This window comes from Choristoneura fumiferana, chromosome 2 (genome assembly GCF_025370935.1).
Source record: "Choristoneura fumiferana chromosome 2, NRCan_CFum_1, whole genome shotgun sequence".
In the NCBI taxonomy this organism is placed as follows: Eukaryota; Metazoa; Arthropoda; class Insecta; order Lepidoptera; family Tortricidae; genus Choristoneura; species Choristoneura fumiferana.
The window spans coordinates 11618045-11638433 of record NC_133473.1 but is presented as its reverse complement, the minus strand read 5'-3'; the positions used below and the strand labels follow the sequence as shown (position 1 = coordinate 11638433).

Here is a 20389-nt window from a genome sequence, read left to right as displayed (position 1 = left end):
AGCCTGAATCTAAAAACCAGTCTCGAGTATGGGTCTACGAAGATGAGCTCAAGCCGAAAAAAGTTATTCGCTCTCGCAGCACGGCCAAGAAGATGGTGGTCACGTTTGTCTCCAAATCGGGTCATGTTAGGTACTATTCCTCTCGAAGATCGTAGAACGGTCGATGCCGATTGTTACACAACTATTTGTTTGCTTGTATCTTTGATGAACTCCGAAAAAATAACCCTAATCGCCACCATCATCCTTCACCACGTCAATGCCAGCTCCCACACCGCTCGGAAAACAACTGAGTATCTGAACGGTGAAGACGTCGAACTCCTGGACCATCTTCCATACAGCCCCGACTTAAGACCCAACGACTTTTCCACATTCCCCAAAATCAAGGATAAGTTGCGTGGTCAGCGGTTTCAGACGCCGGGAGATGCAGTGGAGGCTTTTAAAAAGGCCATTTTATCGACCTCTACTTCAGCGTTCAATAAGTGCTTTAAAGACTGGTTTGAACGAATGGAAAAGTGCATAATTTTTTTTTTATTCGACTTGATGGCAAACGAGCAAGTGGGTCACCTGATGGTAAGAGATTACCACCGCCCATACACACCTGCAACACAAGGGGGATTGCAGATGCGTTGCCAACCTAGAGGCCTAAGATGGGATACCTCAAGTGCCAGTAATTTCACCGGCTGTCTTACTCTCCACGCCGAAACAACAATGCAAGCACTGCTATTTCACGGCAGGATTAGCGAGCAAGATGGTGGTAGCAATCCGGGCGGACCTTGCACAAGGTCCTACCACCTGCGAAATATAAGGGCGAATACTTTGAGAAACAATAAAAATACTTTTATTCAATTGAACTGCATATTTTTATCTATTCCCGAACTTTCAGTGTAACCCTCGTATTGTGGGAATTGAATTGCCGCAGCAGCCAATAAGTCCGAGTTCGTTCACCCGTGACACGCATGGAATTGTTCGGCAGATAAGTGCAAGATGGGAATGGGTTGACAAAATTGATAACTCGGCAATTAGTGGTCGCGTATGGTGGCCTAATTTGACAATCGCATGTGATGGCGTATGGACCATGGCGGCCACGGGAACCGGCCTGTGAGAATCCCTTGCCATCAGTTTGTATGGTTTACCGCATACTGCTGTTAATGACCGTGGTAGCAAATGCCGTTGGACATTTTGACCTACCATGTCTGTGAAACAATGTTCTGTAAAATAATTAAGGCCTTATTGATTTCTATTGATACAGTGCTTCTGCTGCTACGCTTGTGTATTATATTATATTCTTCTATATCTATGTAAATCCATACTTCCATACTAATATTATAAATGCAAAAGTGTGTGTGTTTGTCCGTCTTTCACGTCGAAACGGAGCGACGGATCGACGTGATTTTTGGCATAGACATAGTTACATAGGCCAGAGAGTGACATTTATCAGGCTACTTTTTATCCCGAAAAAAAAATGCAGTTCCTGAGGGAACATCGCGCGATAACCGAATTACACCTAATTGTACGGTCAGCATCAAAAGTAGCTACATAATTTTGTAATTTGTCGTTTTACAGCAACATACTTAACACCATACAAAAACAATGTGTTAAAACGACAAAGTAAAAAAACCGGCTAAGAGCGTGTCGGACACGCCCAAAATAGGGTTCCGTAGCCATTACCACCAGTTACCATTAGTTTTGCCACCAAATTAGTTTTAAATATTATTGATTATAAATATGTACCTATTTTAGTCTGTAAGGTATTTATTGTATGGACCTAGTTGCCCGAAATAAATGAATTTATTATTATTAGTATTACGAAAAAATTAAGTAATATTTTTCTAATGATTTCATATTTTATACGGAATTTTCCAAGTTTAGGTAAATTTTATACCTACCTTAGGCTGCTATTTACTTTTAAACTACTAATAATTTTCAAGCAAACTTAACCGTTATAGTTTTCCTTGTAAGTTTGATATACTTACTACGTATCATCCTGATTTTTTCAAATTTTTCCACCCACTGGTTTAGAACTTAGAGGGGGGGGGGACGCTCGATTTTAATGAAAATTTGGACTTTAAAGTTGAATATTTCGGAAAAAAATCACTGAATCATGAAAAAAAAAACACCCCCACTTTACGTCTATGGGAGGTGCAAGAAAAACATTTTTTTTTATTTTTTTATTGTACCATTTTGTCGGCATAGTTTTCATATAATATATTCGTGAAAATAACAGCTTTAGCATTGATAGTCCCTGAGCAAAGCCGCGGACGGACGGACAGACACAGACAGACAGACAGACAGACAGACAGACATGGCGAAACTATAAGGGTTCCGTTTTTGCCATTTTGGCTATGGAACCCTAAATAGTGATCTTTTTTTTTATGCGACTGGAAGGCAAACGAGCAAGTGTGTCTCCTGATGGTAAGAGATCACCACCGCCCATAAACATTTGCAACACCAGGGGTATTGCAGACGCGTTGCCAACCTAGAGGCCTAAGATGGGATACCTCACGTGCCAGTAATTTCACCGGCTATCTTACTCTCCACGCCGAAACACAACAATGCAAGCACTGCTACTTTTGATGCTGACTGTACCTCAAAATCGATAAGTTATTTTTCCAAGTAAACTTTATGTTCATTATTTTGAGAGTCAACTTTGTTGACGATGTAATTTGAAATACGAGATTTTTTCAAAATAGTGACGCTACTGCTTCTACTAGATATTATTTATTCTGTGGCTATACCTACTTCTATTACAAATAAGGAGGTAAACTTTGTGTTTGTTCGAATGTAGGTACCTGTTAGTTTCATTTGAAACTAATATTTAGGGACCTACCCCTAATCTTTGAAAGTAATAGCAAGCTACTAGAAAGCTACACTACCCCTGAATTACATAAATTAAGCTTTTTTAAACCCGAAAGAGTGAAAAGTTCCCGCGAAACGCGGACGAAGTTGTTGCAAAACTCGCAAACAGTGTTGCTTATTGTTGCTGAATATTTTAATAATATAATACATCTTTTTTCACCAAAGTAAGCAAAGCTTGTTTTTATGATACTATAGACAACGGATAAACAATAGGTACTTATAGATTAATTAAATACATAATGAACATCGACTCGAGAACAACTATTCGTATCTATTTCTTTATGAATGTGCCTTTAAGTATTCATGCACTTAATTTTCTTATCCAACCTCCGCATCATAAACTTTATGGAGGCCTTCTTTGAAATATATTTATATGGAGGTTGTACTCCACGCTGAAACTGATTGACATTTGATTTCGCTGTCAAAGGCAGATTTGAGTGCCTGGTGCAACTGCGTCTCAGATTTAAGGCTTTCCTTACCAATCATGGGGCTGGGTAAAAAGCAATTGGAGCAGCTTGGTGCTTTTGGCGCCTCTTTGGCAGTGTTTGGAGCGGCGGGCGCCCTGACCACAGTATATTTGACCGACTGGAAGGCCGTAGTAGCATACATTCCTTACTACAACGGCAAATTCGATACCTCGGCTCCGGCTCCAACAAAGTGCGATTAGTTATTTAAAATTTAGACGTAGATGCAACTGGTTAAAAAATTGGCAGGTGATGGTCATTGTGCATTGAGATTCAAAGAGGGCATGCGTGCACGCGTCGCAATCGAGACTACAAAGAAATCTGGAAAGAGAATGGAATTATAATAATGATCGGTGTTTAAGATCAGGTCAGGTGTGCTGGGATTTGTTATAATGTCGCGCAGCCGGCGCGCGCGCAGCTGCGACCCTCCGGCCTCCTCGCCCTCCCAAACCTCTTTTGTCCATTGTCATTGTGTTTGTGTTTTCAAAAGTGATTGTGAATTTTATACCTCGTTTTGAATTAATTTCGGAGTAATAAAATCGTGACATTAAATCAAACTGGATTTTCTTTGGTCGAGTCGCGTGCCTGCAGTCATGTCATAGTAGTAACTATGTAGGTATTTGGTAATAATATAAATAAATAAAATAAATATCACGGGACGCTTGACACCAATTGACCTACCTAGTCCCAATTTCCCAAACCAACCAAAGCTTGTACTATGAATACTAGTAGGTAGGCAACGGATAAACATACATATACATACTTAAATACATGTTTGTGTTAAAAATAAAGTTGTGTTAAATACTTGTGATGTATAGATATCATTTGATAATATTATAAATCTGTTTAAAAAATATATACCTCGTTGAGTTTCTTGCCGGATTCTTCTCAACAGAGGTTTTTCCGAACCGGTGATAGATTTTTTTTGACATTCATAAGTGCTTGTTATAGCCTAAATTGAATAAAGATACCCACCGTGTCTCTGTCAACCTCGACACTGGCAGAATCATCAAAAAATTGATGGAGCCACTTTTCCAAAATTTGAATTGAATTGAATAAAAATATTTTGACTTTGACTTATATTAAACATCCAAGACCCGAGAACAAACATTCGTATTATTCATACAAATATCTGCCCCGGCCGGGAATCGAACCCGGGACCTCGAGCTTCGTAGTCAGGTTCTCTAACCACTTGGCCATCTGGTCATCTATAATGGACGACCAGATGGCCTAGTGTTTAGAGAACCTGACTACGAAGATTTCGTGATAAAGTCGTTCGTGAAAAAGTTTTTTGTGATTAAATACTGACACGGTACCTACCTACATGAGTCGATTAGACGTCTTACCAGACGGCCAACTAGACGCAACTATCTATTATCAATTTGAAAGGTTCCGTTTTTTTCCATTGAAGTAGGTACGGGACCCTAGAAATGGGCTATTGGTGAAGGTACGCAACATTGTATTGCAATACTAGGGGTTGAAAAAAAAGGTAACGCCGGAGGAAGGCGAATTAGGGGTTGTTCCTTAATCATACCGTGATTATTATTTATATTTTTAAAGATATATTTTTATAACGATAAAACATTACACGTTTCTATTTTTGGGACAACTGTTGAGAATTAATTTAGTTTCGTTTATTCGCTATCGAGATTTCGTTTGAAATGTGTTTGGGTATAGGCGTCAATTAACTAACCATAATTTGCTGCTTGTTACGTCGTAATAAAGTTCACGAAAGGCAAGCACAGAGAGTTGGCGACTGTATCACATATTTCTTTATAGGGTTGCGTACCCGAATTGGCAAAAATGGAACCCTTATAGGATCATTTTGTTTGTCTGTATGTCCGTCCATCCGTCCATCTGCCAAGATCGTTTTCTTTGTATCGTATTGTAGGTCTTATAACACAACCAATAATAAAAATTCTACACTGCGTACATTTGTGGGCGAGTCTGACTCGCACGCGGGACTCGCACTTGGCCGGTTATTTTAATTATAATCTTTGAAATAAATAGTATAAAGTGGGTTTATATCACACATGTACCTACCTACATATGCCAAATTAAACGAAATCTGTAGACGTTGCGCAAGAGTAAGTAACGTCTAACGATTTCGTTGAATTGATTATCTCATCATTCAACAATGATTCAAATAAAACCATTTCCTTTGTACTTACCAACTATTAGGTCATATCATATTAAGTATCTAATAGGTTTCATTAAAGAAAGAAAGAAAGAAGACATTTATTCACTAACACAGAAGACACACAAATACAGCAAAATTTACACAAATAAAAATAATAATAATAATAAATTACAGAAAAACACATGAAAATAGTAAATACACATAGTACATAGTACATTACATATAGTTCTATAGGTAGTCAAAATAATTTGTAAATAAAAAACCCAAAAATCAACCTAAAACAAGTTTTGAGGTCTTAATCCCCCCCAATTACCTATTCTGAGTCAACTTGCGGGGCCGAACCGGAGCGCCCCAAGGCACGGTGTCCCTTGCATGTGGCCACAGCATGAGTTTGGCTCAGTCTGACTTGCACTCATCTGAAGGTCGCACGACCGCGGCCGTGCGAGGTTTGAACTTAAAAAAAAACGCGATAAAATAAACCGAACTTTGAAAAGCAGTTTCGGCCTGGTGTTTTGTGTTGTGATGAATTTGTCTTGTGAAGAGAACATGCAAAATTCGGGAAATTCTTCTAGTGGGGTGGACATGTGTGTGGCAGGAGCTGACCGTGCCTTGGACCAGGATCCTCGACTGCTGGTGAATCTGTTGTCCTTGGAGAGGATACATTCGCTCCATACGGACTATTTCCAGCACGTCCAGATTGATATCCAGCCATTCATGCGGAAGGTCGTCACCACTTGGATGCTGGAGGTATGTCTTATACCCTACCTGTTATAGATCTACGTTTTATACTTAGTACTACGAGTAGTTTAGTAGCCTTAATAGTCTTTATTAATCGTGATATTTTAGTCGCGTTCCTGGCGTGAATGCGGACAATTAGGAACTCTGATCATTTTGGATCCAAAATGACGGTCGAATGTCGCAATAAACATCCGTATCTTACCTACTCATCCGTCTATTATTAATTTATATTAAGTAAATAAATAGGTATCTACCTATATATTTTATGTAGACTGTACGTATATTGTAGACATTTATACTTTAATTAGAAACTTTTGTTTAATGCGTACTGCGTAGATGATACCTACGCAATACACATTAAACACATCAAACTATTTAATACTTACTCGTGTGTCTAAAGTGCAACTATAGTTTAGACAGAAGATGTTTGAAGTGAAAGTTGCATACGTATATTTTTTGTTTATGTAACCTTTTCCTAAATTTAAAATACCCTCAATAAGTAAATTTACTAATCAGTAAGGTCAATGACCTTTGAGTTCAAAGTTCCTTTACCCGCATTTTGGAAATTCCGATCTGTAGGTAGACACTAATTGGGGAAGCAGTTCGATGTTATTTTGATAGTAATTAGCTTAATTAGATGGCTATGATAAGTAGTTGAGGTAACAATAAAGAAAGGGCCTAAAAATTAAATACGCAGCGTACCTATAGGTGTTTAAGTGTAATTAACTAATACTTAAGTGCGTAGTTTCCTAACTACCCCTCATTTATTTGGCAAGTAAGCATATTTTAACACGAAATATAACTTATTTTTCTACGACATAGTTAATTATTATTTAATTACCCTCACGGTTAATTACCTTAAACACTGAGTTTTCTATGTCTATTGTTAGCTAAGCAAAATTTAAATTAAATATTTACTTGCACGTCTGGCTTAGTGTAGATCAACTTCTAAGTACCTACCTGATTGTGATTCAAGTAACGTTAAGCCCAGTTTAGTTCTGCAAGAAAAAATGTGCAAGTTGCAGTACATTGCGAGGCGGTAAGGCGAACGAGTCTGACGTGTGGTCAACGGAACGACGCAATGTAAAACAACTTGCAAAATCTTTCTTGTAGGTGTAAATTGGGCTTTATGATTGGATTTACTGATGACTTCGCTGTCAGGGTGATATTGTCAGGTTATAACATTTTGTAGCTTTTGCATTTTTTAGGGTTTCGTAGTCTAGTTTCGTCGTGTCCATGCAACCACGGCTTAGCTTAGAGACTGTTAGTTACTAACACTGTTACCTTATTAACCACGTGGACAAAGTCATAAAATTAGTCGCAGGTACTTAATTGATTATTGTTGCATTATGATATTTATGATTAGAATAGTTCAATTAAAGATTTATCACATATCTCAGTTTCATTTAAATATAAAACAAAATTAAAGCAAGAATCATTAAATAAAAAACAAATATTTTTTTCGCGACTAGTGTGAAATATCGCTGGATATAACTTTTGAAAAAAAAAATAGAGTTTCTACCAATCTTATTCAACTTAGGGAACCGTTTGCCGAATATTTAGCTATGTACATAATTAAGATTTAAATTGCTAATTTTTGTTTTATTAGGAGTTTTACTAAATACCTAACGTTTGTTTTTTTTTGTTTCATTACAATTTTTCTATCTCGCTTCGATCTCCGTCAACATGACTTTGCTGACTTGAAAAATGAAATTCCTTGAAATAAATATAGCAATCCGTAGTTTATCTAACATTTTTATACACACTGTCAATTGTTTAAAATAATTGCCTTTGAATGGCAATAGTAGATTGATAACCAAGGGTGGAAAGTGAAGTGACCCATTTTACCCGAGATATTTCTAGAGCTCGAACGAAGTTAGAGCGCTAATAGTTCGAGAGGAAATGGGTAATTTCACCCGAGTTAGACACTATTTTTCATTTCGACTGTGAGGAAAAATACTACAAAAGAGAATAATAATAAATTAAATTAACTTATATCCAACCTCCAACCTTTTCGCACTGGCCACTTGCCACGGCTGACTTAAAAAAAAAACTAGTTGATCACGACCAAGGAGCTTATATACAAAACTGGAGGTTGAACGCCGAACGAAGAAGTTTGACCTTTATTACTTATTTATATATCCCATCTCTTTATTTCACATTCTTAACTTAACTAAAGAAAGAGATGGAATATATTCGTGACGTAATAAAGATCAGCATTTCTTGTTTCAAACGGATGTTCGGCGTTCAACCTCCGGTGTTATATATAAGCTTCTTGGTCACGACGTGCATCTAGATGGCCATGCTAACGTGAAAAAAAGTGTCATTGACGGAACTTATTTATCTTCGACTCCGTGGCTGACCGTAAAAATAAAAAAAAAAAACTACTTTCCACCCTAGAGATGAAAACGCGATTTTCCACCCGGCTAGCTACCCATGAAAATCAAACTTTCCGAACAGGAGAGATGAAAATAACCTATTCATAATGATATAATGAATTTCGTTAGGTAGGTATAATTTATTTGGCAAATGGATGTTTTTTGGGATGTCAATGATACGACATTATAGTAAGAAGATAGAAATAGAAAATAGAAATAGAAATCATTTATTCGTGACAAAGTAGCGTAGCATAACAAAAAGATATTAAAAATAAATAAATAAATAAATAATAATAAATTTAAGAAAGGCAATAAGGTTCCACCCCGGTACGTGAATCAGTTACCTCGACTGTTCAACCTTGAAGCTTAATCTGGTTCTTAACTTTTACTGGCATTGTAAGTTAATTAACTACGCAGTGCAGTGATCCATGTTTAAATATGTCTAGAAGCTTACTTGTAACGTACTGTTATGACTTACACGCTTATCTAGCTAAATACTCAAAAGCAACGAGCCCTTACTAATGCTTGCCAACGGAATTTTTTTTATCAGCTTTTTTCTGAGCTTTTCTCTTCAATGCGCACGGGAATCTTTATAACTGACGGTAGATAAAAACTTCGGTATTGTTTGTGCAATAAAAAGTTTTAAAGTACATGTTTTTCGCTCGAAAAAAAATTGAATCGTCTTTCATCCCTCACATTCCGTTTGTAACGCGATGCGACGCGCATGCGTATAGTTACGAGTTCGCGGTTAAAGAAAGCGAGTTCGTATAGACGAGCGCTTCTCATTTGTTTATAAAACATACGCTACTTGCAAAGGTAGATATGGAATGGAAGTGCGTCTAGGGAGCCACAAGTTCTTTACAGACTCCGAAGTTTGCCACTTAGCAGTTAACCTGCCGGATGTCAATAGTCATAATTTTTTATCATATCAAAGAAACTTGAAGGTTAAAAAATGAATGTTTGACCACCTTAGTTGTCTGGTCGGCGACGTGTTGACTGTAAATCACCGTGTATAAAATCTTTATGTAGGTAAGCTAGAGCTCATGGCTCAATTTTTAAAACTCTTTGCAAGAGCAAATCCTTTCTGATTTCGCATTTATAACGAAACCACTGAACTGATTTAGATCAAATTTGGCAAGGTACAAATTACTAAAATTTGGTGCATCAAGTAAGAACGATAATTATTTGTATCATTGATAATAATTACTGTTTAGTATTCTGTATGCATCCGCCATTTGCTCCATTTGATATTTGTGAACCGAGAATTAGTTTTATGTGTACTATGTAGGAACGTAATGTAGAGCTAGGTTAGAGCTTTAATAATAATCCAAATTTTATAGCCTGTCAAGTGACCTAGTTGCTACTATTTTGTTGCGCTTTTAATTTACCTGTGACATCTCTCTCCACATGTTTAGTTTAGTCTAGCTTTAAATTCTGTTGTATTCTTGGTTGCCCTGAAAACCAGCGCCATGACTGAAGAAATTCAGACATCGGCATTTGCTGAGTGGCAACCATTTTGGTGCTTTGTTAACTGCTGTTATATTTAGATTTCATGTACAAACTTTTTTAACACCAAATAAATCAATTCTATTCTATTCTAAGTGTGTCCCCGAACGTAGAACTTTTATTTCTATACTGGTTTTGAAATAAGAAATCCTCCGCCCTTTGGTAAGAAATACAAGCTGTTTCTCATGCAGGTGTGCGAGGAGCAGCAATGCGAAGAGCAGGTGTTCCCACTGGCAGTCAGCTACATGGACCGGTTCCTGGCGCAGCGGCCCATCTCCCGGCAACAGTTGCAACTCCTGGCGGTCACCGCCATGCTGCTGGCGTCCAAGTTCCGACAGTGCCATCCACTCTCCGTCGATCTACTCTGCGCATATACCGACAACTCCGTCCATCCCAATGAAGTCAGGGTAAGTGATAATTAAAATGAAATAATAATTAAACATTAAGGTAAATTAGTTTTAAGATCCCATACAGCATACAGTAGCTTTGAATTACCGGCAACGTCGGATTAGCCTTCCTATCGAAAATGTTCAATTTCGCATCAAAGAGCTTTAAACTTACTTTAGCTGTCAGTCACCCTTATATTTTCATACCCCAAAAATGCTCCCGAAAAATCATGAAATAAATATGAAGGGTACGTAGGTATATTGGGTGTGGAGCGAATATTTTCGTATGGCAACACGGAGCGTGAGTTAGATATCTTTTCGGTTCAACACTTAGCAGTTAGCGTTCACAATCTGTGCCAAGTTTGTTATTATAGAATCGTAATAATTAAGGCAACACGCCACTGGTAAGTGTTACTTGGGTATGTACATCTCGTTTTATAATTGTGATGACATATTTTATATCATCCTATTTCGGAAACGGAAACATGAAATACATTTTATAAAAGTGGCTTCTTCCTTCAAGTGAGCCACTTAAAATTTAATTAATAAAAATCATGATAGCATCTTTAAAGGCGCGTGATTCACTGGATCGTCACCCCGGGAAAGGTCAAGCGGTTCCGACGCCAAATACCTTACATCCTGCGGCGACCGCAACTCGCTACGCATTGTTCCGCCTCCACTGTGATTCAAGTCGATTAACCGAGTCAAATGTCACCCCAAAGAGATGCCCTTTATATTACCCGTTTCCTTAAGGCCCGTGTGGTTAGTTTCCGGTAATTACTTCTTCCGACACTTTCTTGAGGGCTGAGGTAAATAAGTATATCATTGTGTCGCCCTCGTGACGTAAGCCATAGCCTGTGACGGACTTAAGCACTGACTTGTTACTTACGTGCTTCCGTCGGAAATGTGGGCTACACGAACTGATATCGCGATAAGATCGTCCCTTAACAAAGTCTCATTGTAGTATGTACTTTACTTGGAAAATGTCTTTCTTAATTGCGTTGGACTTGTATGTAGATGTCCATACACACTTCTAGATACATTATGTTGCTACGATATAGGAGAAAATAACCGCATGTCTGTCTATACATGTAGAAAAATTGTACTTTCCCACAGTCCTCCGAAACGTCATAATGCGTTATATCCAGGTATAGGCAGGTGTGAGCGCAACAATTAGTGTGCTTGCTGCGAGTTGACTTTGTCGCCTGATTCACACGCATTTAGGGCACCGTAATTCTGTCAGGTGTCACAAAATTCATTTCCTCCGTTCGTGATCCGACCATCCTTGCTCGGAATATAAAATATTTAAACAGCTGGCTCAATTTAAGTTTCGGATAATAATGTAATGCAAAAGATGTTCCCATAAGATGTCTGAAATAACATATTGGAAGTCATGAGCCCCCTAAAGGAACACGAATTAAAATTCCATGATAGACCGTGAGAAAGCGAGCTGGAAGGTGCCGTATGGCATTGTTGCGCATACTTCCTTGCAATTAAGTGCGATCAAAACGATAAAGTCATCCTACGCATATTCAATTAGGTCATATGGTGTAGGGGTCAGTTACTTTCCCACACCTTAAAAATATGCATTGCTACTTACCAGCATACCCTTAGGGTATTCCTTTAAATATACGATTCTAATATTCATCGTGTGACCCCAGTTATTTTACTTGTTCTAATGTGTAATTGACTTTGTTTACATAATAATAGCTCTGAACCATATCTTTGACCTTTACTGAAGTATAAAAGATGAATGAACTTATTATAGATAACAATTTTTTCACACTTTTAATATTGAAACAAATGAGACCTATTCATTGAGCTTATAATAGATTAGATGGGTTCGCGTTGTCTTTGTTATTATAATTATAGTGCTTCCCTATGAAAAACATGGCCCTTTTATTTATCACATTTCTATTTTTATATGTAATACGATTCGCTAATTTTTGCGGTTTCCGCCTGATTCATCGAGTATGACGGTTACGTTTCAATTGCAAAGAATACGTACGTGTACCTTCTTGGATTCTCCTTAAATAAGTGGATGGTAATTGCGTTGGGTAAAATTAAAGTTATAGTTTTGTTGAAAGGGCCCTGCGTTTCACATGGGGTTGCTCATTGCTCCCTCGGAAGAAAGGCGAGTGAGACAATGCTTTATAGTCTCGCCTCGCGATGTGTTAGCGAATGCCTGTAGAATTGTGTTTGGTTGCAGCAATGGGAAGTGATCCTCCTGCAGCGGTTGAACTGGCAGCTTTCCATCGCGACCGCGTTTGACTTCATCGAGCCGTTCCTGGCGCGAGTGCCGTGGGGTCGCGTCAATCCACTCGTGCGCACTCACGCTTTAACGCTTACCTCCGTCTGCTATACCGGTAAGTCATTCAGCTATTTAGGTATTTAGCCAGATCATAAATTCGCTGCGAAAATTGTGTAACATGCGGGCAGAAACGACTTCCTGTTTCAGTCATTGTACCTTTAGCTAATTGTTAATGTGAGCTGTTACTATGTTGCTCTGACTCTTAAAAATACTTACAACTATTTTTGTAATTAACAAATGTGGTGCGTCCCTTTGTTTGGCTATGCCATAGCAGTGCGTGCGTCGTGTATGGACATTTATGTGCAGGGGTGGACGCGTGTGTCGGAACGCGGGCGCACATGCTATGCCGCGCCGCGCAGTGATATGGCACACCTTGCGCCTGCGCCCCTCAGCCACTGACCCCAACCACGTTGTTGTACACATAATTTTTAGTGGTCCAGTTTCGAAATTAAAGTCACTGTAATTTATGTTAATGCTGAATGACCACTCATATTAACGTTTTAAGCAGACGACTTATTGGAGTCATGATTTTATTGTTAACAAATAAATGCGCATAAGTAGTTCGGCGTATAGTTTTAAAGCTATCTATTGAAGTTATAGTGAAATCGCATGCACATGATTCCTCGTGTATCACAACTTACATCACTGTGATAAAATTAAGGATTGCAACTTCGAGTGACTTGACAATAGCTAACAGAATTGTTGAATTCATGCGAATAATAATATAATATAATAATAATAATAATAAAGCGTTAAATAGGGACGTATCTTTAAAACCCGTAGGTTTTAACGTGAAACTGAAATTGTTTTTTTACCTGATCAAATGTCCTCTAATACTAAGTACTCAGCGAGTTAAGTACCTATCTACTTTATGTACCTACATAGTGAGATTTAATAATATCGACGTATCATACCGTACAGTCACCAGCATTAATATCTGCCTCAGCGGAGCGTGCAAAAATATCTGACACGTCCTTCCGGCCCTATAGAAATAGAGTCGTATCAGATATTTATGCACGCTTGTTGTGTCAGATATTGGTGCTGGTGACTGTACCTTGCTCAAACGCGCTGTTCTACGCGAATGGCTCCTGATTACGTTGGTTAGACCAGTGCATGTAGTTACGGGGTAATGTTATTATGGACCCTTGGTACTGCGCCTGACACCTCAACCGGTCATGCTATATAATTACTACTGACCAACAGTGACCCTAGCTTTTACCGACAAGGGTTGAGCTTGCCCGATCATTGAGCACGCTATAAACATAAAATATTTTATCATGCCTGTTAAAACCGCCTGTGCTTGACATTATAATTGTAGGTATGCAGTAAAATGGTGATAATTCCATTACCATTACCTAGTTTATGAACACGTGCCTTTTGGCTTAATATTGTATTCCAAAATCGAACGCAAGTTCGACTGAATTAAAAGCAATACTTAGTTTGGAAATGTTCGTTGATTAACCACTCAGTCATGTGTCGATGTTTAACACTATTCATCCGATTACGCCCGTATGGTCCATCGGATCCTGATAACAGTTATTTATAGCTGCCAGTTGCTTGGTTACCCTTATTTTTGTCCACAGCTATCATCACATAATGTGTCGGCATTTTCGTTGCAAAGATTCTGTTAAAAACAAAAAAATTTAAACAATATCTGCGGATATGCTTAAGAATTATTTGTAAGGACAAATATACGGCTTAAGGCTTTCAGTCTGCGAGTTGTTGGTTGGTGTCGCATGTCGAGTGCCGGAAGTGACACGTAATTGTTGGTAACTTATATTAGGTAGGTACACATGAGGTGTAAACGGGTTAATAACACTACTTGACCCTTAACTTCCTTTTCTTATAGCGTCGGGTGTTTTATGGCCAGCTATTAAAAGACATTGAGATCGACCGCCCCTCATTCAATGTTTTTTTTAAATAATGTAACGTATTATTAATTATGGCTTAATGGCAGTGATTCTTTGCCTGTTAAAAAAAAGTAAAAATATGTGCGCGACGTTGGTCGATCTAACGGCCACGACTATGCGCGACCAGCGGTGCGGCAAGCGTTTTTCTTAGGTGACCTTTACGTAGTGAGCGTCTCCACACCACAGTGCAATAGACAGAATCTTTCGCCTTTGCGGCTGCTCTACGTAGCCACGCGGTAAGTCTCGACCGCGGGTTGGGTGCGAGTCGCGAGACTGGTTGCGTTGGTAAGGGGCGACTGCGACAGCTGACTCGCGACAATCGAAGACGTCCCGCGGGTATTGTACCGATTTACGCGACAAAAGGTCCGCGACAAAGGATCGTCTCGGCGCGCACCTGGCGTATCCGACCCTAACTAGCTTCTAACCTAACTATACATCGGAGTCGTCTTCACAAATCTTAATGTCTCTTCATATTCGGCTCGGGCGATCTTTCGTTTCCGTTTTAATATGAGCGCTTTCATATGGAGGTGGATGCGGATGTTAGTTTTAAACGAGGTAGAATAACATATTGTTGTCTTACATTGCGATCCCGTTAGTATTTTTAAGAACAGACTATATCTATAATGTATTAAATTTGAACGACAATTCCAAGTATGTAAATAAGTATTACAAAGTTTTACAACTGCCAAGAATGTCTGTACAATCAACTGTCATCCATAAAATATCACGCACCCGTCTCTATGATTTGATTAACTATTCAAAACTTGTTTTGCAAAAATAAGACATTAAATTTAAAAGACACATAAAAAAATATTGCAACCAGTTTCGCACAATTAGACATTAACTATTTGCAACCCTTGCAGTTCTGCATCGTGTCTATTTGAATTAGGAATTGTCGAGACGGGTTTGATAAACGGAACTTAACGGTCTTTGATGTCTGTTGGGGTTATTAAGTTGATAGCAATTAGAAAGGTGGGTAATGCAAGGCAAGACGCGGGGGTGTCTTGTCCGCAGCCCCTTGTCGTGTGCTTGGCCAGCAGATGTTGGGTGGCCAACTGGCAGCCAACCTGTCGCGCAACGGATCGCGACGGTCCGCTGCCCATGCTTGTTGAGATCTACACTGATATGCAGCACACAATCGTTTTCGGCCGCATAATGAACTACAAAACTAAATAAAATCGAGCCCGATTAAAAATGTATATTAACCTATCTAACTGTCACTAAGTTTTCGATCAAATTTATGTATAAACTTTTGCAGCTAAATGGTAATGTTGAATCAATTAACTGCTGAGCTCTTTCAGCTTGAACTTGTTGTATATCAATGACCTCGTAAGACGAGAATTAAGTATCTGGAGGGTACTTTTCTAATTAAAATTGTGAGGCGTCCGCGTTCGCGTGTTACGATAAAAAAAATTCTTGAGTAGATAGCGTGAAGAAACGTGTCTAAGGGCATGGTCGCGAACTAAGTCAAGAAGGGTGTAGGTGGGCAGTGACCCTAAAGTTGTACGTAAAGGCAGGCAGCGAGCGGAAGGGTCGCGCCAGGTGCCGAGACATCTGCTGCCTCGGCCTACCTACACTCAGCCCAGCGAGCGACTTACACTCTTTTAATTTTTACAAACTTGTTTACGCTTCAATACTGCTACCGTTAGGTGACTTTTCTTTTATGTCAGCCGAAGTTCATGTATAACGACAAACTGAATGATTCACTGATTCTGATAACAAATAATATTGGAATTTTATACACATCTCTACATAAGCTATAAATTTAGAGCAGAATTTTAACATCTTACGGGAAAAGTTATACAATTGGTAAAGCTGTTTATTTAGGATCGTTATTGATTAATCATATTATGCCTTGATCGAACTTTACTTGGTCCCGAACAAAAGGTCCCTCCTTCGATCGTAGCAAAATTGCAGCTGCGCCCTTAACTAGACGACTTAAGATGTAAATTACCATTATTTCGTGCTATTGTCCGCGGGGCACAAAAAGATGCAGACGGGGACGCAATGCACAAATCTGGCAGCTGTTCAACTTCGACTCCTTCCTTATTCTTCTTAACAACAATGATCGGTACAGTATTGTGCAAAATGTAACACCATTTTTTTTGCCGACCTTTCCAGTCAAACCAAACAGGAAGGATAGTCAGAATATAATTCAATTCATACGTAAATATCAAACGTTAATGATAGATAGGTACGATTAGACTTGGATATAGGTAGATATGCTCAATGTTGTCGCTGCTTGTCAGTGAGCGAGCGCATTGATGCTTATTTGTTTTTATTAAGAGGTAGGATCACGCACTAATGTCGGCGCTGGGCAGGTAGATGCAAGGCCGCTGAGATGCAAGGTGGCGCGCGACCCACCTGTTCCACTCGTACCTAATTACCTCAACAGATGCGCGGCCGAATGATTCCGGTTAAGTACTTACATATCTGAAAATGCAAAGCGGGCCAAGCTTAAAATAATGTGTGTATGGATAAAACTGTTTTGAGTCGTGTTCTGTGTTAGGTTAGGTTTCACTCGTATACATATACTCGTATGTTAAGCCAGCTCAAAAATAGATAGGTAGGTCTAGGTATATGCTTTTGAAAGTTATGCAGATGACAATATTTATATTCTATTCCGATTAATAAATAAAATAGTATATATAAGTCTTTAAACAAAACGGCTCACACTAAACAACGATAAGCTAAGTTAGAGCCTTGCGGTGTTTTACTAGAATTTTTATATACGCGTATAAAAAAAATAACACACAATGTGATTATAAAGACACGCAGTGCAGGGCGAAGCCTTGCTGCTTATTTCGTGCAACGCTGTTGACAACATATAAAATGCCGGGTACACATGTTTGAGAAAAACTTGAAAATGCACAGGATACAGTGATAAATGATAAAATAAGACTGGCACGAATCGCCGCACTTACTCCCAAATATACTGCGCCCCGAAATTGTAGACGCGATATAACGGGACACAAGAATTATGTACACTTAAACCAAGTTAAAATAGTTTGCCAATGTCGTTCGGAATTCGAAGCAAAAGATCGATTTCTTTTTCTTTCTCATTTGAATCTTCGTCAAGAAGCGACATTAAAATTCTGATTGTACAGTAATTCTGGTTGCAAAATTCTCACAACTTTCTTTGTCCACAGAGACGGAGTTCCTCCTGGTCCCGCCGTCCCTGGTAGCCGTGGCTTGCATCGCGGCGGCGGCCCGCGGGCTTCGCGTGCGCATGTGCATTACAGAACTCTGCGATCTGACGCAAACGGCGCCCGCCGCGGCAGAGCTGGTCGCCCGCCACGTAGAGAGAGTCCTGGCGCGGGAGACGCAGCCGCAGGAACCCCGTGCGCGCGCCAACCCCCCCGCCAAACAACCCACCACAGACAGAACTCAACTACCTGATACACCGACAGATGTACAGGATGTACATTTTTGATCGATAAAGGAGTTAATAACAGCTAATACCAAACAAACCAACGAGGAAAGCTAAAGACCTAGCACAGTTTTGCGCCTATCGCGTAAGTTATTGCACACAAGCTTGCTAAATTTGTATAAAAGTGCGTACAATTATATCATATTCGGGATAAAACGTGCGTGTGCTAAGTGTTTTTTAAGCATACAGTAAAATAAAAGCAGTATAAAATGCAAGCTTTAATTTATCTTATGGGTGGTATTCTCTTGTAAAAGAAGAAAACTTGAACAGCCATTAAATTTTGTAGTATGATAAAATCTAGGCAAGCATCTGTCTATCTCGTCGCATCATTCAAAATCTATTAATTCCACAATCTACTCAATTATACTACAAATTTTCTCGTGTTATTGTTAATCGGACCAAAATGAATTTATGTAATACTTGCGTTGTTTTCGTATCGTTGTTAGGTATATCGAAACAAACATGTATGATCTCGGTATCAATGTAAATTTAGAAACTTGAGCAAGTTTGAGACTTGTTATCCGTTTTGCTCAAAATCGCAGTGTCGTTGATTGCACAAATGCATTTAGAAAATCTATCAAATTGGTTATTGAAGCGAGCTTTACCCATTGTCATGTCAGCGACAGTTTTTGTATTGCGCAGCTGGGCGCAGGTAAACGAAAAATTGAATGATCGTTCGTCCGTAGATCACAAAAAGTAAAATCTATACACATGAGAAAACAAAAAAAAAACTCCACTGATCTCAAGTTATTTATGTAAAATATTACTATAATGTAGATTTACCTTATTTATTAATTGTAAACTTGTTATATTTAATCCAGATATCAGTGTTTGACAATTCATATAATTTTTCTTCTCTACCTAACTTATATTACAGGCATTCATCGAAGACTGAATCTAAATTATTGTTTGTTTATACACATTAACAATAAAATACTCATCGATTGTTGTAATAACTACTAGTTGCACACAAATATTTATAGGATTTGAAATATTGAATCACCAAATGTGATCGAGCGCGATGTATAATCAAGCCTTATCAAAATCATCTTATGACTAGAAATAAGTAAGATTAATTTAGTTTTGTGCTGTTTGTAAATGTGGTCCGTAGAAGGATCATGCCTAGTTGCTGATATTGTTTTTGTGTGTCATTGTTTAAGTTGTAAGATCTCACTTCGAGTTAAGTTCGGGGAATATAGGTACTTAGTTCGTACAAAGGTGAGTATTTTTAATCTTCACTAATATCTAATGAACATCTTAAAAGTATGTAAGTAATATCTATTTATTTAGGTCGATGTTAAGTTTTAGTAAATTCTAGTCACATGTTTTACACATTCCTGTTTTCGACCAAACTTGGTGTTTAAGATTTATTGTAAACTTAGGAGTTAGATAAGTTTTAGCGTAGAGTACCATTTTTAATCTGGATTGTACAATAAATGGATCATCGGTAGGTTTATTACAGAGTGTAATGCGTACCATTGTAATGAAATTATGAGAGAAACATGTGTTGTGAGTGTACTAATTGTGTGAGCGGGAGAGCGGCGAGCGGCGAGCGGCACGAGGTTAATTAATTAAACTAATTAGAATAAATTAATGGTCGAGCTTTCAAGTTCCTCTCTTAATTCTATTAGAACATGTAACTTTCACATAAAATTGAGCGTATCTTGCCGCCTGATAACCGCGTAGCTGGCCGCACCGGTGTTAAGTACACACTACCTGTACCTTATAGATAAATGATTGTGTCCGCACCTGAATTACTTGTTAATTGCTAATAAAATAGTTGAAATGTCTATAATTTCTTAGTTTTAATGTGATATGAAATTCCTCATGAATGTGGTACAGTCAACTGCAGAGAAAAGTACTGATGCCCCCCTGTAACGGCGGCAAATACACCGTGGGGCTTCTTTTGTCTGCAGCTGACCATACTACGGCCTACTATGGCCACGTACGCGCTATACGGCTAACCGCTCGGATTTAGTTTTTTCAACCTACTTAAATTAAAACAACTGGCCAAGAGCATGTCGGACACGTCCAAGGCACTTGTCCCACCGCCGACGATGAGCGAGAAGCGAGTAGAGCGAGTAACTAGAAACGAGTGGGCGAGCACCGAGAAGCGAGTGTAGTTTTGTCGCTCGGCTGTAAGCGAGTGTTCGCGTGCGACGGGCGATTACTCGCTCCACTCGACTCGCTCGTGCGGGGCAGCCGCCAAGCTGACATCGCTAAGCGAGTATCTATAGCTCAGCGAGTTTTATAGCTCTTGTCGCTGCGAC

General features: G+C 38.9%; 1 protein-coding gene across 1 annotated transcript; it reads left to right on the top strand.

Moving 5' to 3' along the window:
• The first annotated feature begins 5633 nt into the window (after positions 1–5633).
• LOC141443416 (G1/S-specific cyclin-D2-like) lies at positions 5634–19914 on the top strand. The gene is made up of 4 exons (XM_074108699.1): positions 5634–6207; positions 10274–10489; positions 12678–12834; positions 17839–19914. Exons 1-4 carry the CDS (start codon positions 5983–5985, stop codon positions 18120–18122), a joined length of 882 nt encoding a protein of 293 aa, XP_073964800.1. The 5' UTR covers positions 5634–5982; the 3' UTR covers positions 18123–19914.
• The last annotated feature ends 475 nt before the right edge of the window (positions 19915–20389 follow it).